Source organism: Cyrtonyx montezumae, unplaced genomic scaffold (genome assembly GCF_038088225.1).
Source record: "Cyrtonyx montezumae isolate F1298 unplaced genomic scaffold, pur_monq_1.0 scaffold_3, whole genome shotgun sequence".
In the NCBI taxonomy this organism is placed as follows: Eukaryota; Metazoa; Chordata; class Aves; order Galliformes; family Odontophoridae; genus Cyrtonyx; species Cyrtonyx montezumae.
The window spans coordinates 112,793,015-112,819,414 of NW_027072034.1; the positions used below are offsets into that span (position 1 = coordinate 112,793,015).

General features: G+C 50.9%; 2 protein-coding genes across 14 annotated transcripts in view; both read left to right on the plus strand.

The window, feature by feature from the left end:
* The window catches only part of RBFOX2 (RNA binding fox-1 homolog 2), a 153,808-nt gene extending 148,808 nt beyond the window's left edge, over nucleotides 1–5,000 (plus strand). For 12 of the 13 annotated variants that reach the window (XM_065743050.1, XM_065743049.1, XM_065743053.1 and 9 more), the window contains 3 exons: nucleotides 2,628–2,716; nucleotides 3,659–3,731; nucleotides 4,831–5,000. In XM_065743050.1, coding sequence (XP_065599122.1) covers nucleotides 2,628–2,716; nucleotides 3,659–3,731; nucleotides 4,831–4,875 — 207 coding nt within the window. In that variant the 3' untranslated portion in view covers nucleotides 4,876–5,000. Of the gene's footprint in view, nucleotides 1–2,627; nucleotides 2,717–3,658; nucleotides 3,732–4,830 lie in introns of those variants that run through there. The other variant, XM_065743055.1, reaches the window with a different exon arrangement.
* Nucleotides 5,001–17,279: 12,279 nt separating this feature from the next.
* On the plus strand, nucleotides 17,280–21,392 carry MB (myoglobin). The gene is made up of 3 exons (XM_065743065.1): nucleotides 17,280–17,457; nucleotides 19,407–19,629; nucleotides 20,532–21,392. Exons 1-3 carry the CDS (start codon nucleotides 17,363–17,365, stop codon nucleotides 20,676–20,678), a joined length of 465 nt encoding a protein of 154 aa, XP_065599137.1. The 5' UTR covers nucleotides 17,280–17,362; the 3' UTR covers nucleotides 20,679–21,392.
* The last annotated feature ends 5,008 nt before the right edge of the window (nucleotides 21,393–26,400 follow it).

Sequence of the window (26,400 nt, forward strand, 5' to 3'; positions counted from 1 at the left end):
TTCTCTGATATAACAGATGGGTTATTGCTTGTTATAATTATTAACATTGTGGTGTGGGACAGGGCATGGGTGGGAGCCATTCTGGGGGGGGAGGGTGGGAGGCTGCGGGAGTCGTTGAGGTTGGAATGTTAACTCCAGTGGTGACTGACTGTTTCCGTAATAGCAGGTTGTTGTGGCTGCACGCTCTAGTACTTGAGGCTGTGTACTTCACTGAGCTTGTGGTAGAGCCTAGGGCGAACTGCTGTCCCAAGAGAATGCTGGGATGGATAGAACTAGCCAATATGAGTCTGAACGTGGTGACTTTGCTGGTTGTTCTAGCTCCAGATGTCAGCATGCTTAGTTTTTAATTTTGATTAATAAATGTTACGCCACCCCTCCCCCCCTTCCCACACCTGATTCCAACCCTTCTTTTCTTTTTTCTTGTTTTGTTTTGGTTTGGTTTCGTTTCCCTTTACGAGAGATATGAGTTAAAAGAGAATTACTCGATAACCCTTTCTGAGTTTCAAACTGCATCTTGCTCTCATGCATAGGGTGTGTGCCGGTCACATTTGAAATGGCTTCCAATGTGACACATGGCTGATGGGTGAGAGGGGGACAGTGCCAGGAAGTTTTTGCCTCTGTGCCATCCCCAAGTGACAGACTGCACCAAGAGTTCATAGAGGTTGCGTGCCAGAAAGGAGCCAGACCTCTCCAGACTTATCAGTCTGAAATGCACAGTTTAACACTACTTGTTAAGAGCAACTTAGTGGTGTTTCACAGGTGAAGATTCGTGTTACTCTCTCTTCCGTTAACTAGAAGATTGAGAGTCTAGCCAGTCCCTCTCCTCCAAAATAGGAAACCACCCCTGGGCATGGTTTGGATAGCCCAAAACGAAGTTTAAACCTCTCTTTTGAAAGCTATCCAGCCCAAAACTGAACACTGCTGAGCAAAGGCAAATCATAGAAACACAGAAATCATAGAATGACTTGGGATGGAAGGGACATCAGGTTCCAACCTCTCTGCCACATACAGGGCTGCCAACTGCTAGATCAAGTACTAGATCATGTTGCCCAGGCCCCTGTCCAACCTGGCCTTGAACGTCTCTGGGTGTGGGGCATCCACAACCTCTCTGGGCAATCTATTCCAGCACCTCAGCACTCAATTAAAGAACAAACAAATAAGCACAAACTTCCCCCTGACATCTAATCTAAATGTCCCCTCTTTTAGTTTAAAACCATTCCCCTTGTCCTTTTGCTATCTACCCGTGTAGATATAAAATCATTATGGTTGGAAAAGACCTCTCAGATCAACTCTAACCATCAACCCATCACCACCATTCCCACTAAAACCAGTCCTACACTAAAGCTTCTCTTGTGCTCTTCGTTGCATACAGCCACAAGATTTATAGGGAAGAAGTGGTAGTGATATTTTGAGCTGATGCTGGAGGTGAAGAGCATAAGTGTGCCTTCTGGTCCTTCAAACTCTGAAATGTCAGTTAGAAAGAAAAAGGAAAAAGCTAGAAGCAGTGTGGAGTTTTCCGACATTATTTACGGCTCATTGTGTTTCTGGCAAATCAGACCCATGGTTCATTTACCACTGCACCTCCCCCCAACTTAACAAAAACATGTTTGGATGCTCATAGTCAAGGAAGATCTGACCTTGGCTTCAGAGCTTGGTCCTGACTGCCACGTGCAACCCTCATCCCCTGGTCTGAAAGGTGGCCGGGGTCCGTCCCTCATTGCTGCGAGGTGCACAAAGCCATGGATCTGAGCCTGGGCTTCCTCTGCCCCCAGAACTTCTGGTGTGAATTTCAGTACAGCCTCAAGTCTTCCTCTGGCTCAGGATTCATGTTTTGCCTGCACATCCAGAACTATATTTTCAGGAACTACCTCTTCTCATTGCAACCGCTTTAAAGACCTTTAATACAGATGTGTAGCATAGATAGAAAGGCAACAGCAGAACAGACTGTTCATACATAATTTCTGCCAACCTGCTTCCTTCTTACTTTGAGGGAAGGGTATCTGTGCTCGTTTGCTTGTTGGCACCCCTAATGCCACCAGAGGTTTATCTCCCTGACCATCAGTTCCTGATTGTTTTTTGTCTTTGCTGGCTATTGATGCTTTTATGCATCCAAACAAAAAGAAATTCTAGCCTTTTTGGATCTCCCAGGCTTAAAAGAAAAAAAAAAAAGAGAGAAAAAAGCAAGGGAGGAGGAGAAGCAGGAGTTCATTTGAATTATGCCCTTTCTAAAATACATGCTTCACAGAAAGTGCCTGCCTCTGATTTCCCCAGCGTAGGAGGAAGGGGACATAGAAATTACGTTGCATGCAACATTTCAGCTATCTTCTGGATTTCTGTTTCCACGTGCCAAATTTAGTTTCCTACAGGGATATCACCATGCCCAAGCTTGTTTTAATTTATTCCTTCTGCTAAACGGGGTAATGGAAGAGCCTTCGTAGTCCTTCTGAGCAAAGGAAGACTCACAAGCTAATGGGTGATGCTCATAATATACGTGACATGGGAGCTGATGCAGTTTGAAACGCTTCCTCTCCTTGTGATGTGTGACTCTTTTTTCTTTTATTTCTTTATTTTTTTTCTCTACGTGGGTGGACAGGTATCTGTAAAGTCAGTTCTCTTCTCTCCTGCAGGGTGGATACGCAGCCTACAGATATGCACAGCCTGCTACTGCAACAGCAGCCACGGCCGCTGCAGCCGCTGCAGCAGCTTACAGCGATGGGTATGTAAGGGGCAGGCATCCGTGGGGCTGGCTTGCTGTGCTCAGAGATCTGAGGAGCAGTGGTCCATTACAGTTCTCTACTTTTTCCCCCATTTCTTTGTCTTACTTGCACTCACACACGTGCATGCACAGCCCGGTGTGAAGGACGAGTGCATGAGTTGTCTGTGCTCCCAGGCAGTGTTGCCTTCTGGTGTGTGTGAGCTGGTATCCTGGCCCCTTCCTTAGCCTGGGCACTCCTTGTGCAAAGGAGGAGGTGTGGTCGTGGCTCAAGGTCGAGAGACCTGGTTTGCATTGCTGGCTCCTTGCTCTGTGACTCTGAGCAGATGGTTCCGTCGCTGCGTGCGTTTCTCTCCCCATCCAGAAGTTAAAAATTGCTCAGCTCATGTGGCATAGGGTGCTTTAACATGCAGCTCTGCATAAATGCAAAGGATGATCATCATCATCAGAGTGCTCGCCTTCAGATTTTTTCATCTCCTGTGCGGTGCGGCTGTGTTTTAATCTTAGCACGTGTGAGAGCTTTAAAGTTCATGCTCCCTTCTCATTCTAGAGGACCCCTCACTACTTTCCATTTAGCAGCTGGTACCGTGCCAGTAGCGCTGGCACCGGGGGCTCGCCCTCCTCCCATCCCACATTGCTGGAGGCGAGGGCTGCAGTAGTTGTCACGTCCGAGGTGCTGACCTCTTTCCTTCAGGTTGAGCTCCTGGTGCTGCCACGTCCCTCCTCGCAGGCCTGTCTCTCGCCCGTCTCATACCGTGCATGGCAGCATGCCCGTAGGCTCTCTTCCAAGAGGGGCTGCCCATGTGCATGTGTGTGCATGTATGCATACATGTGTGTAGAAGGGCATGCTGCTGCTTCTTCCATTGCCTTGTGGTCAGACAGCTGTTTCTCTGCCCCTCCGAAGTAACTCTCTTTTTTTGTTGTATGTTTTCTCCCTCTCTTCAGTTATGGCAGGGTGTACACAGCAGATCCTTACCATGCCCTTGCCCCTGCCGCTAGCTACGGAGTTGGCGCTGTGGTAAGTGCAATTTTCATCCTTGTGCTGTTTCTCAACCCCAGCGTGGGGAACAGCTGCTCACTGTGCGTCAGGTACTGGAACTTCATCCAGAAAGATTTCTTCGCTGTGGGAGGAGGTCCCTAGCTGCAGTGCCTCGTAGTTGTGCTTTCATATATCTGTGTGTGTGTGCACTAAGAAAGGAGACCAGTTATCACTCAGAATTGTATATCTTGTACGAAGGAGGTAGTGGGAGGATCTCCCGAAACATCAGGACCCGCAGTGCTGTAGGTGCATCTCTGTATCAAAGACGTGCATAGAGCAAGAATCAGCAGTGGCCTGAGGTGCAGGACATTCTTCCTTGCCTTTTCCATTAGCTTTCAGAGATCTGTCCCGTGTTGAGAAGTCAATGCAAGGAAGAGTAAGGGAATAAGTTGTTCTTGTGACATCTTGCAGCAGAGCTACTCCGCTTGGTTCCGTCTTCCACTAGTGGAAGCATGCGGTGTCGTGCCTGCCAGCAGTGGTTATGCAAGGGCAGGAATGAGGTATGTTGGCATGGCATGGGAGTGGCACAGCTTGCTGAGAACACATGCCTACCCATCTGCTTCCAGCCAGTGCAGTATCTGTGTTGCTGCAAAGACTGGAATGCAAATGTGTGCGGAGAAGAATGCACCTAAATATAGATGTCTGCAGTGTAGCACCTCCATTTGAGCCTCAGCTCATCGTGTGGATTCCTTTTAGAGCCAGTGGATGAAGCTCAGGTTCTTCTAGGGTAGCAGGTCATCATGTCTGTGTCAGACCTGTACCTTAAGGCGAGGCGAAGAGCATCCTAGAGCGGTGTCTCTGCAGTCTAAAAAGTCAGCTTAGACAACTGGCTCAGAGGGCAGGACTCGTGAGTCCCTCTCGTACTGAGGTCCCCGTGCCTGGCACTTAGCAGACTTCCCCTCCAGCTGGCTGCCTGTGAGCCTGGCCCCTGAGCTACGGCTTGCTTTTGCAGGCGAGGTGCTCTTTTGGCTCTTAGATGGTGGCAGGTCAATGCCAGGACATGTCCACTAGTCCTGAGAGCTTCCAGGCATGGTTTGCCCTCCTAATGACCTCTTCTTTTCTCATTTGGTTTCTACAGGCGAGTTTATACCGAGGTGGCTACAGCCGATTTGCCCCCTACTGAAGTGACGTGAGCCCCCTGCAAGTGGGACAGCCCCCCCAGTTCATGAGGCCTGGCTATTGCAATATTTACTAGTAGAGGAACTCTATAGCAAGATGAGGAGGAAAAACAAAAACAAAAGAGAATACTTTTTTATACCTCACTATGTTCTTTGAATATGTATTTTTTTTTCCTTTAAACTTCTGCCTTTAATTCTTTTGTTCCAAAGATTGTGCTTTTTTTTTTTTCTTTTTTAATTTTATTTTTGGATTTTTTTGTTTGGGTTTTTTTTTCCTTCAAAACTGTGGTTAAAAAAAAAAAAAGAAAAAAAGAAAAGAAAAGAAAAGAAAAAAAATAATAATGCATTTCCGTGTCTGTATGTTGGTGCATAGCTTATCCTACCAATCACGGAAAAGGCGATTAGCGATAAGGAAAGCTGTTAGAAACTGCTCTCATGCAATTATAATCAGGAGCACGCAGACAGACAGACTGCCCCGGGTCTGGTGCTCGGTGCCCGGGAGGCAGGAGGACGTGAGGGAGAGGTCTCCACGTGCCGTGTTTCCGCTGTGCAGGAGGAAGCGCTCTTTGGCTGCGGCTGGGACCTAAATGCCGCTGGGAAATGTTGCATTTGGAGAAAGGGGGAAACGCGGAGACTTCCCTCCTTTGTTTTTTATCACCGCCCAACGCGCACGGGTTCGGGACAGTTGCAGCAGTGTCAGGACTTTAGACTCGGCGAGAGAAGATTTCCTCAACCTGCCCAAAGACTTTGGCTGTTACCGCTGCGTAGGGGACAAGACTTTGAAAGGAGTTTTTGAGGAGGAGGATCTTCCCTCCTGCACACACAACTTACTCTAGCTGATCGTTGTCCATTGCTGGTGGCTGTAACTCTCTTAGTTTTCCATCCTCCTTTTCGAGACCCTTCTCCCTTGCTCCCTCTCTTCCTCGAGGAGCGGCTGATGCGACGCAGCATCACAGAGTGCCTCTGCTGCGGACAGCGAGCGGTTACGTGTGCAGCCATGATGATGAAGAGAGCTGCAGCTGAAGAAGAGTGCATCGGTGCTGATGTCCGACCAGCGAGGTCTCTCCTGCTCATCCTGAGCTGCTTAGGCACTGCTGCCAGCAGTCTGATTCGAGTAACGTGAGCGAGGAAAAGCAAGTCAGTGTATAAGCTGCCGAGGTGAGGGGCACACGCACGTGGGTTTGTCTGGGGGAAGAGCGGCCTTTATATCCAAACGTGATCCTGAAGTAGTTTTGTTTCGGTCAGGAGTTTTGGGGGTGGGGGGGGGCAGGAGCAGCTTGTACGAGCTCTGAATTCATAGGAACTTGAATCTGAGGCCCTCACAGTCACGTTGGAGCCCCAGCTCTGTTCTGCCCAGCCTCCCGTAGAAAGTTGCACACCTGGGCTGCTGGGTCCATAATGACACTACATGTGACAAGACTGGAAGTGGAGTGCCTGCTTGGGGGCCGGCTCCGTGGCCCCCCCAGCATCGTCTCCCTTCTCTAGCTGTCATTTGACTGGGCCACAAAGTTGGCGCTCTTGGCTGACCACAGGAGCGGTGCTGCAGAGCTCCGCCCCGTGTTCCCAGCAGCCCCGGTGCTTGGAGGGAAGGGCTCCTGCACCCTGAGCCGTGTTTGAGGAGCGTGGTTTCACTGGGCTGCCCCAACTCTTGCTTCTTGGAAAGGCTTCCTAGGTATGCTGGTGGAGCCTTTCCTACTGCCACCATACCCCGCTTCTCCATCCACTGCTGAAACCAGAATAGGAATCCTCCTGCATTTAACACTAAGCAGTGCCCACAAGCTCCCGGGGAGGTGTCCCGGCCCGGCCATGCACAACCACGTGTTCTTTGCTCCCCCACAGTGAAACGGCCTCTCTGGGTGCAGCAGAGGAGGCCCCTCAAGGGGAAGGATGGGGAGGCCGTTAGTTAAGCTAGAGACCCTACAGCAGTTGATTCTCTGGAGGAATAGCTAGAAAAAGGGGACACCAAACTGCCAGCCTGTTGGCCACCTTTTGCTGATGTTTTTTCTTTTTTTTTTTTTTCCTGGTTTTATTGTTGGTTTTTCATTTTCTTTTTTTTTTTTTTTCCAAGCCAAAGTTTGGTTTGTTGCTGTTGTGGCGATTTCTTTTTTTTTTTTTTCATTTGTTTGTTGTTTGTTTGTTTGTTTGTATATAAATATTTTAGTTAGATTGAAAAAAAAAAAAAACAGTGGGGAGGGGGGCACAGGGTGCTGGGGCTTTCACAAGAACTAGGAAATGAGAGGGAAGCGGGGCTCCTGGGGGCTGCGGGAGGATCTGTGGTAAGGAGCAGTGCAAGGGGAACCGTTCCCAGCGCGGGGCTCACACCTCCCCACCCCTTCCCTGCAATTGGGTTCAGTTGGTTCTCGCCCTCCTCTCACCCACCCCCAACTCTGCCCCTGGGGCGCGGGAGGCCGGCCCCTTTTCTGCCTCCCAGCAGAGTCTATGCACGGCAGCTTCAGCCCACCCGCATCTGTCGAGAGGCCGAAGGGCTTCTTCGCGGGGTGGCGGTGCCCCGCCGTACGATGTCCAAGTGAAACCTGCTCCAGAGCATCCCGGTTCCTCCTGCTCCCGTAGCTCCCCGCCGGGCGGCCGAAGTCTGAAACGCTGCAGTGAGCAGCGAGAGCGCCGCGCTCCCCTTTGGCAAACAGCAGGTGTGGTTTTGCTTGGATCGTAACGAGGCGCGTTCAGAGCAGCCAAGCCTTGGCTATACTGTCTTCTGGAGGAGTGAGGACAGAGCCTATATCTCCCTATGCAAAATGAATTGCTCTTAATGAGTTTAACTGGGTCCTGGCTTGTCCGGCAGACAGCAGCTAATGTTGTCCCTGAGGTGGGTCGGCATGCAAATTCCCGGGGCTTGGGCTGGCACAGAGCTTGCTGCTGTCACCTCTTGTCTGGTGGCAGCTGGGTTTCCTCTTGGTGCAGAGGAAGGGAACTTTCTCGGAGCGTTGCCGCCTGTTCTGTCTTACAGTGGATCTGGCTAGCGCACCGTGTGATAGCGATACGATTTTGAGTTGAAGAGCTCCTTTTTTTTCTTTAATACGCCGGGCTGTCTTTCCTTGAGGGTATAGTTGTGCTGGTATGCAGGTGAATTCTACTGGCATAGCACACTCTCTACTGGGAATAGGTCTCACCGGTGCCTGGCGTGCAGCATAACCCTCCCCACGTACCCTGATGCTAGGAAAAGCTTTAGGAAAAGCTGGGCCGGGAGCTGGGCCGGCAGGGAGCTCACCCAGGTCTGGGTGGATCCAATGAGGGGTTCAGAGAGACAAAGCCATGTTTTGAAGTAGCCTGAGGGAGAGCGGGCTGGCCCAGCAAGGACTTGCTCAGGAGACCTGTGGTTCAGTCAGGGCTCTGCCAGTGATCTTTGCATCACTGCCCTAGGCTCACTTCCCCATCCCTGATGCGCAGGTAATAGTTTATCCCCTGTTCTCACCCATTTTTTCTGTGGAAGTGAACAGCAAGAGGGCTGTGGGCGTGCCAGGCTCAGGCGTTAGCTGCGGTACCGTTGGTGACACCATCTCATCGCCCGCCCTTCTCATCCCACAAAGAGACATGGGCTGCTCGCTGGTGTAGACAGCTCCCACAGTTGGTTCCTACCCACGTACATCCCCAGCCCTACCCTGGCTGTGTCTCAGCTCAGCCCCAAAGCAGGAGACGAGCGGAGAACGCGTTGGGGAGCACTTGGAAACTTATCAAAGGGAAAACCACCGCGGGCTGTGGGTCCGGCTCCGCAGGGGAAGCGTGGGGAGCTGCAGCCCTTGGTGCAGAGGGTGATGGTTGAAGCGTGTTACCTGTTTGCACTGTTTTAATATAGGAGTGGGGGGGAAACGAAACCAACCCAACCTAGTGAATGCGATGAACATCCAATGTAAACTTCTTTGTGTTTTTATTTTGTCATGCTCTTTGGAAAATGTCAAAACATTTTGTAGTATACACCAGTGAGACTTGATTCTTTGTTGCATAAAACACTATTTTTGGTGATGTTAATGTCTGACGAGCCCCTTCCCTCCACCCCACTCTACTGGTTGCCCCGTCTCCCCTCAAACCTCGGTCAAACCTCTCTTCTGCAACAACTCCAGTCCCCAAGGCGAGCAGGAGGCTGACAGCCAGCGTGTGAAATGGGGCCCTACTCAAGCAGGCTCAGGGCTTTTCCCTGGTACGTGTTCCTCCAGCAGAACTCGGCGGGACTGCCCCCATCCCTCCCCAGCATTCATCGAGGGCAGCCCCACGTGGCTGTAGGCATCCGGGTCCCGTCCCCATTGCCGACCCCGAGCTGGGAAACGCTGGCAGTGATCATCCCCTGGGTACCGGGCTGTGCCTCTTGGCGAGCCGAAATCCTTGCCTGATTCACCAGGAGACTGCTGGTGTGTGAAGCCGTCCATCCCAAAATTCATTTGGCTGGCAGGCAGCAAAAAAGCCACTTAATGTCCCCCCCACACACACACATTTTTTTTTTTCCCTGGAGTGGGTCAATGAGAAATCTTTTAGCGGCGTCCCGGTGCTCTGCTGGTGGGGGGGCTCGTTGCTTCGGCAAGGAGTGGGTTCCTTGCAGAGTTCAGGCCCTCCCGCAGGAGCAGCCTCGGTTTTGCTCATGTTTTTCTCTTGATTTTTTTCCTTTGTTTGTTTGTTTGATCACAGTATTTCGTGCGCGTGTTGGAGTTTTGGCAGCTTGGGTTTGGCTGCGTTACCATGTGACGAAATAATCCTCTTTTACCCCAGGGGATGTGATTTGGTTTGGGGCTTTTTTTTTTTTCTTTTTTCCATTTTGTTTCGTTTGGGATTTTTTTGTTGTTGCTGTTGTTCTTTATTTTTCAATCTGTGATAAAAATCCTGCTTGTAAATAGCTGGAGCTCAAAACTCTTGGCCCACGGAAGCGGGGCCGCGGGGCGATGCCGAGTGGTGGAGCGTCCTGCTGGAGACAGGAGGGTCCCCGTGCGAGGCCCAGACGCCGCAGCACCTCCCCCGAGGCAGCGCCGGATTCGCCCCTTCCCTCGGCCCCCCCAGCACCTCCCATTGCCAGGTACCGCCGGGGAGTGGGACGCGGCCCCATGGACGTGGCCCCTTCCCCTGCCTCATTTCCTAGGACGCCCGAGCCGCTTGCCCAGGGTCCCATTTCCCCGCTGACTCTGGAGAAGCAGCAGCTGCATCCCAGGGCTTTGTGACAGCCTCTTGACTCCCCACCCTCCCTCGTTAAGTATCATATTGTATAGTAGCTTTCAGACCATACAGTATTCATTGGGTTATTCCTATTATTATCAAGTAGCTGGAATTGTGAAGGTCGAAGTAGTTAGATCTTTAGCTTTTATTCCTTTTTTTTGTATTACTATCCATGTGTATAAATTATTGATCATGTTGCTGGCTTTTATAAACTCTAAGCAAGGGGGGAAACCCTTCCTAACCCTTTGCAAATGGTAATGAAGCACTGTTTTTAAATAAAAGAGAGAAACACCAGTCGGATGGCTCCTTGGTGTGGTCTGTTTGTCGGTGCCTGGGTGGGTCCCAGCGGTGCAGCTCCTGCAGGGCACAGCAAAGAAAGGAGGGAGGGGGGGAAGATGGAGATGGATCCGCGGTGGGTGATGGCAGCCTGTGGATGGCTGGGCTAGCAGGTAGCACGGTCCTTTTCCAACCTTAATGACTCTGTGTCTCTCATGTGAAGGGTGAAGGCCGGTGCCACCGCACTGCCCGTAACCCCACACTCCTCCAGGATCTCGGACGCACCGCTCCTCCCACCTGCAGCCAAGCAGGACTTCATTCGTATTCCGTGAAGCGCTCAGAGATCCTCAAGCGAAAGATGTCGTGCACATATCTATATATACACACACAAATAATCAGATGCCTTTTCCGCTGAAACGAGCCTAAAAATAACAAATACCGAATCCCCGTGGGCAATTTGCACGTTAATTATGGAAGCATCAGCTGAGTGAGATGATGGTGCGGGATGGGCTGAGCACAGCTGAGGCCAACGTGGGGTTTTTCGTTGGTTGGTTTTAGATTTGTGAGACACCGGGCCCAGGAGGAAGGGGCTGTGGCAGTGCTGTGCGGGTGTGTGCGCTCCTCCAGCATTCCTCCGCGGTGTTTACTGAGGAGCTGTGGTGTGTTCCCATCAGATGATGCTGGCTGCATTCTAACAATAACTCGAGAGGATGTTCAGCAGCAGCTGCTAAAATTAGATGCCTGCGAGTCAGGGCTGATGGTGGCGGAGCTGGAGTGGGGGCTCTGCATCGGGAGATGTCTGGAGACGGAGCCCAGCAGCGCTGGGAGCGAGGCGCGAGGCAGTGGGGTGCTCAGAAAGTGGAAAAAAAGGTGGCACGGGTCTCAGCCTTCATTTCAAGGCGTGTGGCTAAAATGGCTGATCTTGGAGCTGACTATTAAGACCTTAAAGCAGCGGAAGAATCGCAGAACAGCTCAATTTGGAAGGGACCTCAAAGCCCACCCAGTCCCACCCCGTGCCGTGGGCAGGGCTACCACCCAACAGCTCAGCTGCCCAGGGCCCCCTCCAACCTGGCCCTGAACCTCCTGGGGTGTGGCAGCACAGCTCTCTGGGCAGCTGTGCCACTGCCTCACTACCTCTGAGTGAAGAATGCCTTCCTAACATCTAACCTAAATCACCTCTTTTAGTTTAAAGCCATTCCCCTTTGTCCGATCACTATCAGCCCATGTAAAAAGTAGCTCCCTTCTGCTTTGCTCGCGGTAGCTTGCTAGAAATAAAGCTTGCCCTAGGAAGCTGACGGTGATTCTTCAGCAAGTTGACTAAGGGAAAAAACGATCCACTGGGGTGGGGATATGTGGAACAGAGGTGTCTCAGTGCTGGCCCTGTGGCTGAGGAGTAAGAGGCCCTGCACCGTGCACCTGTCCCTCACCTGGCGATGTGCTGGGCAGGTGCTGATGCCCACGGAGAAGCGCTGGTTCCCAGGGCAGCAGCGGGGTGACTGTTGCTTGGAGTTTGCTGCCAGCCTCCTATTGACCATCCTGGCTTCAGGGTGATGGCCTGGGCATCCTTCTGATGGCATTTAACTTTGGTTCAGGCAAGTACATTTGTTGTTCTCAATGTACGAGCATGGTGGTGTTGCACAGTACTGGCTCCTGGGGCTGGAGGTGGAAGGAGCGAGGGAGATGGGACTGCCAGAGCTCGTCTGCTTATTCGCCCCAAAGAAGGGCAATCAGTTGCTTTCTAGAAGTACCTTACAAGGAGCAAAGATCTGACTTTTCTAGGGCTGTAACACACCCTGGCGTTTGGGTCTTGAGGCTGGAAAACTCCAGCCCTCTGTGTGGGCTGCGGGACTCACTGCAGTGAGTTATGGCTGAAGCGTTTCTAAATGTCACATCCCAAGCCGGGAGCTTCCAGTGACTCATGCTGGCTGGCCCTACTGCTGACCTTCTTCGTGGTGACTCGCCTGCTGTCCTGGCTGCTCTGCCTTTGCCCTATGGCCAAAGCCCCTACAATTGGGCGCTGCTTCTCCTCCAGCTTCTGCGTGCCCCTGTTTCTCTCCCTGCAGCAGCAGCAGAGAGGAGCTTTGCAGCCTGTGGCTGCTTTGCTGCAGCAACGTGCCCATGCCGGGAGCCATGCAGAGCCAGCACCCCCAGCAGCTGTCCCAGTTTGCAGAAACTTTCTTGCCTTTTTAAGGACATGCCGAGCGCTGCACTCTAACTTTAGCACGAAGGTATGGTTCACTTGGCTTCTTTTATTAATGGGTGGGTATAAATATATCTGCTCCCGGTGCCTGTCTTCCATGTGTAAACACCGAGCTCCGTCCCAACTCTTTTTGATGATAAATTCCTCATCTTTTGAATCACAAATCATTTTTGTGTGTCTCGGGAGGAAGCGTCAAAACGCAAAGTCACTTTGCTTTTTATAGCCCCGGCGCTCTCCGGCTGCACTCCGCTCGGAAATCACTGATTTCACGGAGCCCTTCGACAACAGCAGCCCCCCACGTGTTTACATCTCTGCCAGCACAGCCTCGTGCTGCCATCCTTCGCTCTCTGCCCAGCGTGCCAAGAGCCCAAGGTCAGCCCACGGGCGTGAGGGGACAGGAGCATCCATTAGACCTTCCGCAAGGACTCGCTTCCGTGTCGTGGCCCACAGACCAGCACGAGTTGGTGGCAGCAGTGCTCGTGGAGGTGGGTGATGCTGCCACCCAAATCACTGACAGTGTTTTACAGGCGCTGTTTGTCCGCGCGGTGATGTTTGTGCTCAGGGTCATGTCTATTTTTGCTACCACGCCGTGTATTTTCACATTGCGTTTGAGCAGCGTACAGTGCCCACGGCGCGGCTCCTTTCAGATCATTTGTCATGTCAGAAAATGGTTTTGAATATCTGTCTGCTCATTTCAAGCTAAATATTTATCCTGTAATTAGATTGTTTTCTTTCTATTTTTTTTTTTTTTTAGTTTATGGATGAGGAGTCACTATTTGGCTGTGTAAAATGATGGGAATGCGTGGCTAGCAAGCAACACGCTTCTGCAGTTTGTGTTCTGCAGGTGTGGGTGGCAACCTCCATGAAACACCCCTCCTAGTGGGCCCTTCACTGGGATACCTCTCCCTGTCTATCTAAGCTGGGATGTGATGGGACATGGCAGCTGTGTCACAGGGATGAGTGCTGGCCGGGTTGCTTTGTGCTGTCCCCCAAGTGGGCCTTGTGCAGTGTCCAGCCATGCAGAGCCACCGACCCCCGGCCCCAAAAAGCCACCTGTGCCACCTCTGATGTGGGTGTGATCAGGCAGCTCCACGCTCAGCAGGCTGCACAGAGAGAGAACAGCAAAGGCCTGCTGCAAATGTGGGTTAATGCTCTTCTGCTGCTCGGCTGCCTGAGGTCACGCGCTGGCAGAGGAGGAGGGAGGCCAACACATGCACGTGTGGGCAAAGACAGAAAGGAAGGAGCACGTTTCATACTTCGCTGAGGCACTTGAAAAGCATTCGCTGCTGTTGTAATTTCACTCCTGAGCAGAGATGTGCAAAATTTTGGCTTCTGGTTCACTTGTGAGTTCAGGCTGGGAGGGAAAAAAAGAAAGAAAAAAAGAAAACGATGGTGTCTACCTCCCTTAGGCTGAAGATACTTCTCTCTGGTTCCGGGCAGCTCCAAACCCCCCCAGCCCTTTGGCTACCCCCTGAAATAGGGGTGCCATTGCCAGCGAACAACTGGAGGTCCCTCATCCCTGCCCAGGTGGGATGGGGACACAGGGACAGCTCCAAGTGATGCTCCCAGAGAGACAACGGGGGACAATGGCAAATCAACCCATGAAATTCGCAGCTGTATGGGTAAGAAGAGAGAAATCAAAGGTGAGGGAGGAGGATAAAGATTTAAATTAAACACTGAGATGTTCCTTCAAAGGGCACAGCAGGTGGCTGAGCTGCTGGGGAACACGGCCTGAAGTTTGGGGATTTGGTTCTGGGAGCATCTGAGAGCGTGAGTCTCCACACAGACCTCAATTTGGTGTCAGGGGAGCTCTGCCTCAGAGCACAACCTTCCGTTTAATTATTTCTACCCTAATCCGTAGGAAGTAATTGTGTGTTATGAAATTATCCCACTCAACATACGATAACCCTGTACTCGCAGCAGGTGCCTTTGTTTTTCTTACCCTGTGTAAATTAGGCACACATCCACCGGCTGTTTGGGAAATAAGCTCCTGCCAAGGAGTGCGTTGGCCTTTCTCTTTCTTCTTCCTCTTCTCACCCCTGATGTCTTCTGGTGATGTTTTCTGCCTGCATAGCCGAAGCCATGTTAAAGCAGGCTGCCTGCAGCACTTGTGTTTGCCATGATGTTCACAGTGTTTGGCTGCATCTGCCCGGGGTACCCTATGGGAGCAGGTGGCCCTGAAGGGCCAGGGTGCACTCTCCTGGTCCTAGTGCTGAACTTAACTGCTCCTGCAGTTCGGCCACCAGTGCTGTGCTCAGGGTGTTCACTGCCACCCGGTGTCGATCTGCTTGAAGAAAACATTCATCTTTTGCCCAGAATCTTCTGTAGAGGGATCAGTTTCTGGCATACCCTGTAAGAATGCTGATGCACAGGAAGCACTAGTGGATAGGGGACTGCTGCAGCTGCTGCTGCTTCCTAGAAGAGAAACATATGGTTCCTTGAGGGAGTGCTTTGTGTGGGAATGGTAATGCACGGGGGTTTATAGGGCAGAAATCCCTGGGTATCGCTACAGCAATATGAGGTTTAATCCTCAGGCTCCGGGGCCTCAGTGTCTGGTAGTGAGAGGACCAGAACTGAGCACAGCACTCGAGGTGCGGCTTCACAGTGCTGAGAGGGACGGTCCCCTCCCTGCTCCTGCTGGCTGCACTATTGCTGATACCAGCCATGATGCCATTGGCCATCTTGGCCACCTGGGCACACTGCTGGCTCACATTCAGCTGTCAAACAACATCCCCAGATCTTATTCCTCCACTCCGCTTTCCAGCTGCCATGCCCCAAGCCTGAAGCACTGCATGAGGCTGTTGTGACTGAAGTGCAAGACACAGCATTTGATCTTGTTGTACTTTATCCCATTGGTCTCAGCCCACCAATGCAGCCTGACCAGATCCCCCTGTGAGTACTCCTGAAGTGAAGGCAGAGCTCCCTGTGACTTAATGGCATCCCATGCTAAGATGCTCCATGCATAGCACAGCTCTGTTTATTGCAATCCCAACCTTCCTCTGATGCTGCCATCTCCTCATCCTCCCTCTTCCTTTCAAACGGGCACCGAGGTAACCTCCCAGCTGCTGAATCCATCAGCGTGCAGGAGCCCTGCCTGCATCACTGCTAAGAATAGAGCTTCAGGGCAAGAGGAAAGAGGGGCTGGCAGCACCAGCCTGTCCCACCAGGTCTCCTGCAAGAGACAGGAGCCACGCAGCGCATGCGGCGCCTTCTAATTCTGCAAACACTGGAGCCAGACACAGCTGGAAAAATGCAATGCTGTTGCCTTGCTTTGGCTGTAGGACTTGCTGTTGCCCTGTTCCTCCCAACTAACACTACAGGGGAGTGCAGCACCCCAGCTGGCTGGCTGTCCATCCACACGGCACAAGCCACAGGCGCTGCAAGCAAAGCGCAGATCCATCTCCTAGCAGAAGCCACGCATCAGCAAAACGCCATAGATACCGGAGCTGGGCTGCAGAGGGCCTTTTCTCCAACATTATGCAATGCTAATTATGTAAGTGGGAGTTACATAACGCGCCCAGCTTTTTTTTTGGCGCTCCCCCAGCACGGCGGTGGGCACCACAGTGAAGCCGGGCCACGGCCATCCCCTGCTCCTGGTGGGGTGAATTGCACGTCGGGGAAATAAAACAACTAAAATGTGAGCATTCACATCAGCGCCTTTATCCGTCTCTCAGGTGCTCATTTCATTGCAGCTAGGAATCGCGGCAGCGCGGGGCTCCCATCTGACCGACCGGGGCTGGCTTCTCTGCAACAGCGATGCTCTAAGGAGAAAGGTAGGCGGCCCCAAGGCGCGGGGCTGCTCCTCCTTGTCCTCCTCCCGGCAGCCCTGTGCCCCGCTCCGAGTGGCTCTGTCGCCCGTGGCCACTAGATGGTAGCACGCTCTGGCCGAGGAAAAAGCAACCTGTAGGAAAAGCAACGAGGATGCCCTCACTCTTAAGCCCTCCGACCGAGTTCATGTCCGCATAGAGACTGTTGGCTTCCCAGCGCCGGGGGAAGCTGAGTTGAGGGAAGTGCCGAGCGAACTCAAAGGGAGAAGGATATTAAGGCAGCAGCTTCAGCTGGGGAAACAGGACGGAGCTCGGTGTGCAAACAGCAGCCCCTCGTGCACCAGGAGCACGTTGCTCCCGTGTCGGGAGGGCTTGTAAACCGGTAAGGTCAGCATTCAGGATCCCGCCCCGAGCCCAGCATGGTGCAAATCCCTCTTTAGAACGAGGAGGACTCGAGGAGAGGGGCTGCGGGGTGGGATCTCTCCAGGCGCTCCTCCATCGGTGTAGCCAAGTGTGGGTAACTGACAGCACCCTGCTGTTTGCACTGAGAAATCCACCAGAGTGAAATTAGGGCCTTGGAGCATTTCAGAGGACAGATTTTGGTTGAGGTGCATAGAGGAGGGTGAAGTGCAGGTTGGCTTGGCCAAGGATGCCACCAGCCGTCCCCTGGCAGGCAGCGTGGCCTTGTGGATGACAGTGATCTTCTGGAATCTCCTGCTGTGCAGCTTGACACTGTCAGTGGGACCTCGGGAAGCCGGGACAGGCTCCTGGCAGTGCGTTTGGGCAATGCCCTTTCTGTCTGGCGCGGGACATGTGCCAGTCCAATACGAAAGGCAGAAATGATGCCATCAGTAGCACTCACAATAGCACCTGACCCGAAATAGCTTCCTAGAAAAAAAAAAAAAAAGAGAGAGAGAGAGGCTGATTAGTTAGACAAGCCTGAAAGAGAGCAAGATGTCCAGCTGACGATTAACAGGTGTAGGTCTACAAGGAGGGGCTATAAAACCCACGGGTGAGCTCTGCAGACACCCTCTGGGGAGAGGCAACCGCCGTAGGCAGCCCTTGAGAGCCGTCTGTCCCTGCCATCAGTGAACCATGGGGCTCAGCGACCAGGAGTGGCAGCAAGTCCTCAGCATCTGGGGGAAAGTGGAGGCCGACATTGCCGGCCATGGACACGAGGTTCTGATGAGGTAGGAAACAAGCACTGGTCCTGAGCTGAGAGCTTTGGGTTGAGAGAACGTGGAATGGTGAGTGTAGGGGCTCAGCCGCATGCGTTTCACCAGGCTGTTGTGTTTTGGTGTAGGGTGGCTGTGGTTTGAGGGTTAGAAATGGGGAGGCTGTGCTTCTGCCTCTCCGTGTGGCAGGTCTCAGGGCTTTGGGGCGGAAAATAGCACAGTACCTTTGACAGTCCTTAGAGACCAGCAGGGATGGACACAGGCAGACCCTCCCGAGAGTGCCTCCCAATGCTAGGAGGGCACGTACACTGAGGACAGCAGCAGGGATCTGGGGGGCTCCTATAGCAAGCACAGCTAAAGCAAGAAGCCCACAGCACTGGCCAAATCCACGTCCCATTCAAAGCTTCTCCCATGTAATTTCTCGTTCCTCCAGTGGGTTTCCGAGGAAGGGAAGCAGGGGAAGCAGAGCTGACTTCTCTCGGTTTAGAAATGTGCCTGCTTGTGCCTTGGTAAAGACTTCTTAGGTAGGTAACACATCCAGGGAATACGTTTAGAAAATATTGATCCGACTGGATGTTTTCGGATGGAAACAAACCAAAATCTCCCTGGAAGAACTTGGGAATATTTCATCATGGAGGACATGAAGAGAGACCTTTGAAGAGGTGCCAGCAAAGCCTGGTCACACGTTTACAGAATCTTTTTGCTGCAAGACAGCTCGTGTTTTCCATGCAGCTGAGGTATTTGTTAATGCAGCCTGGCCTACAATTACATCGTGTAATGGAGAGTCTGGCCCTCTTCCTAATGGCCACCTATATGGAGGAATGTTTGGTTTGGGATGGATGTAAATACTGCCGTTGCTCCTGCTGGTGCTTGGTTATGCCCTTCAAAGGGCATAATACCCGCAAATAAACTCGAGCAAGGGAGCTGATGTCTCTCAACACCAAATTATCAGTCCGCTCCTAATAACCAGGGCAGGCAGGGTTTCCTTCTCATCCCGGCTCTGGGACTCCAGCAAGGAAAAGGGTGAAATTTCCTCACAGTTTGGTTGCCGGTGCTGTCAGCATCCTGTCTCCTGGGAAATGCAGCAGAGAGGAAGCACGGGACAACACCAGCCTTCCCAATTTCATTTCCACTTTGGGATCAGAGTGCCTGTATATAGCACAGTGCAGAGATGGGCTGGGAAGAAGGTCTTAATGAGAGCCTGGGGTCTGCAGTAGCTGACAGTGACGGGACGGGGGAAGTACACAGTGGATCCTCAGTGTAGATAGGTGGTTTTGTTTGGTTTTGTTTTTCCTTCAGGTTAATGTGAGAATTCACCTCTCAGTGCCACCACCTTGGCTCCCACCTCTGTGCTGATACAGCTGCCATAACTCCGGGGACCGGTGCCAAAGCGTTAGCAGAGCTATTCAGAATTAAGGATGGCTGCTGTGCCACTGCAGTTGGATGTGGTCAGAGCAGTGCCTCTGTCTCAGTCAGAGAGAATGTTAGGACACGTAAGAGCATGGGACTGAAGTGGATACAATACTCAAAGGGAGGTACATCACGAGCTTCAGCACTCCAAAGACAAGAGGCATTTTATTATCAGTTGCTAATGACAGAAAGCAGCCTGGATAAAACAGATGGTAAAATAAACTTCTGAACACGGGGTGTCATCAGGTTGTGGAACAACCCCCCAGAGGAAGGCTGAAAAACACAGAAAAACACAATAGTGTCAAATGCTTTCCTGGCTTATATACGTGCAAAATGCAGTGATTGTGAATAGTGACAATTTGGAAAGACTCTCAAGTGTCAGAGTTCTCAAGTCAAAGCAGTCTCTACCAGCAGAGACTAAGAGATTTCTTTGGGGAGGGATCTAAGTTATGACATGTTTGCCCATCTGTATGCATGCAGATCAGCAGGACCTCGGCTCTGCTCTGTCTGACAGCTCCCCAGCGCCTCACACATCTCTCTGCTTCTGTCCACAGGCTTTTCCACGACCACCCTGAGACTCTGGATCGCTTTGAAAAGTTCAAAGGCCTGAAGACCCCTGATCAGATGAAGGGCTCCGAAGATCTGAAGAAACATGGAGCTACCGTCCTTACCCAGCTTGGCAAAATCCTGAAGCAGAAGGGTAATCATGAGTCAGAGCTGAAGCCCCTGGCTCAAACCCATGCCACGAAGCACAAAATCCCTGTCAAATATCTGGAGGTAAGGAAAAGGACAGGGAATCTTGGTGTCTGATGTGTGATGGATGTGTGCAAGACAGCTACACTGAGAGTCGCACTTCTATTTCAGGCTGGGGATTAGGAAAAATTTCTTCACCAAAAGAGCAGTGGCACAGGCTGCACAGGGAGGTGGTGGGGTCACAGTCCCTGGAGGTGCTCCAGAACCGTGTGGATGTGGCACTGAGGGACGTGGTCAGTGGGCACGGTGGGGATTGGGCTGACGGTTAGACCAGGTGATCTCAGAGGTCTTTCCAACATTAAAGATTCTCCAATTCTCTGATTCTATTTAGTGATGTCTAACTGGACTTCAGTCTAGCGCGTTCCCATGTCAAAGGTCTCCATGTACAGGCAAGAGGAGGCACAGAAAGACTCAACTCCTGTGAATCTCCATTAGATTTCCCATTCCAAACACTATACACTGTCTGAGACACTCCTAGCAATAATAAACCAGCCTGTGCAGTCCCTGCATGCCTGGGAAATGACATTACATAAGAATTGGCAGTGGTCGTACACAAGGGATATACAATTATAGAGTAAGCCCTGAGGGAAGAACTGGAGACCAAGACCCATGAATAAGTGCTTTACAAGTGCAGGACACGGATTTGCAGCCTTAGTGGATGGGTGGACAAAGAATGGAAAGGTCTATGGTCTACTCAAGGTCACAGAGTATATCGGTGTCCGAGCTAGGGACAGAGCCCAGCTCTTCTGCCCAACCAAGGCTCCTTGCATGCTAGACCACAGTGTTTCTCCTGAGACTGCTGGAAGGGCTACTGAATTAGCCTGGAGATATTTCCAGGCTCCGCAACCTATTTTTCAGTCTGGATATTCTGAAAATAAACCCTGAGAGTCCCTTCTGTTTTTCTCTCTCTCTTTCCTTCCACACAGTTCATTTCTGAAGTCATTATCAAGGTCATTGCTGAAAAACATGCTGCAGACTTTGGGGCCGATTCCCAGGCTGCGATGAAGAAGGCTCTGGAGCTGTTCCGAAATGACATGGCCGCCAAGTACAAGGAGTTTGGTTTCCAGGGTTAGCATGTATGCGGAAGGACACCACAATGGAGGCCTGGCCGTGCATCTCAGAGTAGCTTCCCCAGCACTATGCTGGACATCTTCCAACTGAGCATCCACAACGTGCGGGAATGCTTCAATGAGAGGCCAAGAGTCACCCTAGGCAGCACAGAGGCACTCAGAGTGATGTCCTTGATAAGTTGTTGTCTTTTCCTGGCTTCATGTATGCAAAAGAAATAATCTGTTTTCTTAGGAAAAATAATACAAGGGGTTATCTGTCACTTTCTGCTTATTTCTGTGTCCTTTTTCTTTCCTCGTCCCCAAAACCCAGTCTCATCCAAGAGGGGAATGCCGTGGCAGGAGACGAAGGGATGTGGAAGAACACGGGGCGTGTTGAGTGTGGTGAAGGAGTGGGTGAAGAGAGGACTCAAAGGTGCAAAAGGGATGTCAGAGTGGGAAGTGGGGACACGGCATCTGATTCCTCCCCCAGGTGAGACTGTTAGCAGGTGACTGTGGAAAGCTTTCAGCACCGTCGCTGGTGTTACCTTGTTTCATGGGGGTGAACACAATCGGTCTCCAGGGTCTGTCAGCTTGGCAACCCGCTAAACTCACGTTTGCAAAACCATAAGGAGTAGTGTGCTCTGTGATCTTCTGGCAGCTGCTGCTATGCATGTAAAGTTGTGTTGCGCTTGGAAGTAAAATACTTGATTCTCAGAAAATAAAAATTCCTGCACTGGTGCCGTGTATTCACTCCAGAGAGACTGCGGAAGCACAGTGTTTTGTGTACAAACCCCATCTGCCAGCGCTGATGCCACGGTGCCAGCCCATCACTTGAATGGCATGAGGGGACTCAGGCACTCACGTGTCACCATGGGGACGTGACCTGGTCCTTCGTTCCATGCCTCAGGGCTAAGAAGAGCTCCATGACTAAAGGCTGAGGCCACAGCTGAGTTCGAGGGGCTTGTCGTTTACAGGGAGGTAGCACATGCAAATTGCCTCAGGTCTGTGCAACAGCAATGGGTGCTCTCAAGTTTTGCTATCCGTTCCATTTTTCAGTTTTGCTGAGTTGTCTCTGCAAAGTCTTGACCTGATGCCCAAGTTGACAGCCTGACTCTATGAGAATTGTGCAGTTTGCCTACTGGAAGGGCAGCTGTGCTCTACAGTGAGCAATGAGGTCCATGCTCCCTCTTCCTCACTCAGATTAAGGCCTTGGAAATATGATGCTGTGAATCTCTTCAAGTACATGCACCCTCACTATGTCCATGCAGAAAGTGTGCAGCTTGCAGTCCTTCTACATGTGTACACCGGGGTGAGAACATCCTCAACAGAGTCGCATCCTGGCACAGCAGTGGGATGCCACAGAGGTGAGCAGCCGGGTCCTTGCAAGGGAAAAAGTATGGCGACAGCATTGTGGCTCTTTTCTGGTATGGAGAAAGTAGTGCAGTTTATCTCGCAGAGACAGCACGAGGGCAAGCACAAGAAAGAAAAACGAGGTGCTTAAAATGAGGAGCTACCAGCAGGGCCTGGTTCAAAGCACTCACTGCTGGGCTGTGTGCAGTGGAGACAGCAGGAGCCACCAGCTCCCTTACAAATCAATCTCAAACCAGTGTGATCTGCCAGGTCTTTGGTCAGGGCAAAGGCCACAGAATTTCAGTCTCTGAGAAGAGAAGGAATGAATTCCTTCGCAGAACAGAGCATCTCTGATTTCTTGCTCTTTATAAATCCCCACTATACCTCTGGGAACTTGCTTGGGGTTTCAACCTTTCAGAGAGAGTCACAAAAGCATATGCTGTCACACAGATGAAGTTACAGCCAGGTGGTCCCTGGCTTAAGCAGCCTGCTCCTTCTGACTCTTGTCTAGCCTGTCTGGCCTCGCAGGAAGGGCAACCTATTTAATTAAGGTCTAGAATTGCCTGTCCAACACAATAACATTTCCTGCCAGTGACAACAGGCTGTGCTTTGGGATTAGAAGCTCCGCTATGGCAGCTGCCTCTGTCAGTCTGAGTGGCACTGTAGTCACCTCTAGATATATTTATGTAAGGCAGCGTGGTGGAGGAAGGAGAATTTGCATTCACATTGTGCCTGGCTACTGGTTATCATTACCTGGAATATTTCCTGGTACACTGGGAGAGCTGACCCTTCACCCAGCCTGCCTGTGTGCAAGGGAGCATCTTAAAATCCATGCTAGTCAGAAATGAGGCCTCAGGTATGTTGCTCTGTTGATCATATGTCCCCTTGTCCAAGCCAGAATGAACCAACAAGTTCAGACAACAATAACTGTGGGACCAAAATCAGTGGTTTAGTGGATACGGTGTTGACAGATTGACAGTTGGACTAAATGACCTTAGTGGTCTTTTCCAAACTTAATAATTCTACGGTTCTATGAAAGAGATTGGAAGGGAGAAGATCTCTGGCCTCCATGCTGTATTGATTGAGCATCCGTGTTGAGTCACCTTTTCCATGGCGCTGCCAGAAAATGTAGCTTTTCTGATCTACGTGTGAGGCAAAGTCCAACAGTGGAGATAAACAGTATCAGTGCAAGCTCTGAAATTGCCCTGCCTCTTTTCCAGGAATAGCTTTGCATGAGAAGGCTGGGTCCTGGTTAGCAAGACCAGGTGTCACATACATGTTCCTGGTCTCAGGATGGGAAGTGGATTGTGCAGCTGCCAGCCCCTCACTCCTGTATGTACACAACAACTACAACCAGGTGCTGGTGGTCCTGTCTCTGGCTCAGCTCAGTGGGAGAAAGGAACTGGGCTCTAGTGGCAAACTGTGTGACATATCTATCCCCTTCACAAGAAATCTGTGGCACCATTAATGTTTGCCTCTCTCTGTGGGGCTGATATGAGGAATGGGATGGGAAGTTTCCAGCCTCATCATGATCACTGAGCAGATATGGCAGTGCCATAAGGATGCAATGTCTGCATGACACAGAATTTTGATGAGGAGACTCAAGTACTCACACCACGTGCTTCCAGTACCTTTGTCACAATCCCTATTTACCCCACTAGCTCACCAAAACCTGTCCTCTGTGTTATGCCACTGAGGAACAGAAAGCAGTGGTGGAGATGGATGTTCCTTTGATGCAGCCCCACCTGCCTGCCACATCTCTTTCTGTAGGTACTTGGGATCAGAGCACACATCCTTCACCCCCCCAGACTCATTGTTCTCAGCTTTGCTTAAGGGCACATCCTTTCTGGTTTGGACTGAGCTGGGCTCAAAGCTCAAGGCTCACAGCTATACACAAGCACCAGGCTCACAGCACATGTTGTCAGCAAAGCTCCTCCTCCTAAATCTTTCAGACTCCTGAGTGCCTTTGTGCTTCATGTAAGAGGATGATATATGATAGTTTTAACATTGTGCATAAATGAAATATGGCAGTGAAATCGAGTTCTGCTGAGGTCTAACTGAGTGAGAAGACAGACTGTGTGAGGGCAAGGTACCTGGAGGGCACCAGTAAGTAGGAGGGGTATTACATTTCATGAAGGTATGCAGCCAAAGTCAAGGAAGCCAGCTGGAATTACAGTGTGAGAATTCCCAATCAGCCTCTTTTATCCAAGAAGCTAATAAATGACCATTAATGAACATGATACAACAATGCAGCCTTCTCAGCCAGCACATAAATCTCTCCCTCCACTATGATCACAGGCATCACAAGTCCATCTCCAGTCCTGTGACTTCCATAAAATCCTTAACCAAATGTTAGCAAAGGTGACCTTGTGGCTTTTTAAAGCACAATTTTATAGTGCACTTGGCTGCACTGTTCCAAGACTTTCCCTGTTTGGCTTCCACCTCCTGTAAACAAACAGAAGAGCCAGCCTCCACCTTGCCCCAAGCTGGGTAGAGGCCATCCTGACAGCAGTCAGGGGGGACCTTAGGGGCTTTCTGGGGCAAGGCAGACCCTGGCGTAGGATGTACCAGCATGGCTGGTAGCTGAATATGGACAAGGCAATGAGTATTCAGGAAGGGGAGGGTACTGGAGTGTCCATCCCTTATGCCATGCCCCCGGAAAACAGAGATAAAGAACAGCTCGGTGGTGCTGAGCTGGTTGGATGGCCACCTCGGTTATCCCCACGTAAATGCAAACACAAGTGCTGCAAGGTCAAGGATGTCAGCCTAGATGTGAGGCTGTTCTACTGCATTTGGGGCACTGCTTCAAAGAAATGGCAGGGGCTGTGGGGCTGGTCTGCTGAATTTGGTGAGAGGAAGCTGTTGCTGGTATGGCTGCCCTGCAATCCAGCATCAGGCACAATCCCAAACTGGTTTTACTCTAACTTAAGTATTAAAAATAAGTGCAACATAGATAACCTTGTCTGTGAAGTTTTGAATTTACCAAGGATATAAGGCTGAGGAAGGGGCTGTGGCCGCATAGCAATGCTGTTATTGGTATCCAAGATGGCTATGTTAGTGCTAATCCTGGCACGTGTATCTTTGCTGCAGCCTTCTGTCTGGAGTACAGCAAAGAGAAAATTAAGCCTCCTCTCCCCTCGCAAAGAGACCTCAGTATGAATGCAGCTTCTGAATATCTGATCTTATTTTAGATTCTCCTTAAAGCAAGTTCAAATGTTGCAGTGATGGAATAGCTTTGGCTGGAAGAACTTCTGGATTGCTAGCACTTAAGTGCTGGTATCTCCATGCTTAACTTGTGGATCTCCTGTGGATTTTCTGTGTGTGCAAGTAATGGTGCTTTAATTCACTGAAGTTCTTCTTTCTTCTGTCCTCCCCCAGCAAGTCCATCTGTTTTGGTCTTCCAGCTGAATTCCAGCATCCAAACTCTCAGTAAAGGGGCGAGAAATTCCTGGAGATGATACACCCACTAAGATTTCAGATTGCTTTGCCCAGGGCATGCATGATAGCAGTCTTGTCCTCTTGACTCCTGGTGAGCTTGTTGGTTATCTGGAGAGCGAAGTGATACGATGTCAAAGTGGGTCTGCATCTTCTCACTCACCTCTCAGTTGGATATGCACGTACAGGAATAGTCCGGTGCCCTTTGAGGGATGTTGTATATCATGGATTAACTGTGAGTTGGTTGGGGAAACAAGAGAAAAAGAGAAAAAAACAGAACTTTGCCTAACCCATCCATCCAGTGTCCCTTGCAGATCCTGAGGCAGAGCCTGCCCTGAGCTAAGGGTTTGCACCAGATAGGCTCAGACAAGCCGTGCAGCCACAGAAAGGAAAGTAGGAAGGGCATACCATGCATGTGCCATGGCTTGCAGTCACATGGATCTGTGGGGTCTGCGAGGAAGTGCAAATGAAGTGCAGATGGGAATCAGAGAATCGTTAAGATTGGAAAAGATCTCTAAGGGAGATGGAGGCACAGTTCTTTGCCTAGACACCTAAGCCCAAGGGCCATCAATGCCTTTTGAAGAGCAATAACATCATTCCAACAGTGGCTCTGCTCTAACAGGATGGAGGGAATTTCCTAGCATGAGCTGGTGGTCTGTGTGGTTTTGTATGGGACGAAAGAGCGACTTGGTGTTTTCTCATTGTGCTAGCACTGTTTCTCAAAGCTGCCTCATAAATCACAAGAAAAAATGTCTTGCACGCTTTGGTTTTGCCTTGACAATAGCACGTATTGCTAACCCAGCTAATCCCCCAGCTAATTTCAGTATGTCACATGTAAGCTTCTGTCCCTACACCTCCTGCCATGTTCTGTCTACAGCTGAAATGATCTCTCAGTGCACAAAATGATCTTTTTTTACTTTTCCAGTCAAAACTGTCTCTCCCAGAATGAAGCTATTTGTAC

Excerpts from the sequence above, each read along its gene's own strand:
- MB (XM_065743065.1), top strand. The coding sequence starts at position 17,363 with ATGGGGCTCAGCGACCAGGAGTGGCAGCAAGTCCTCAGCATCTGGGGG. Across the intron at positions 17,458-19,406 it reads GGACACGAGGTTCTGATGAG|GCTTTTCCACGACCACCCTG; the intron begins GTAGGAAACAAG and ends TTCTGTCCACAG. Across the intron at positions 19,630-20,531 it reads TCCCTGTCAAATATCTGGAG|TTCATTTCTGAAGTCATTAT; the intron begins GTAAGGAAAAGG and ends CCTTCCACACAG.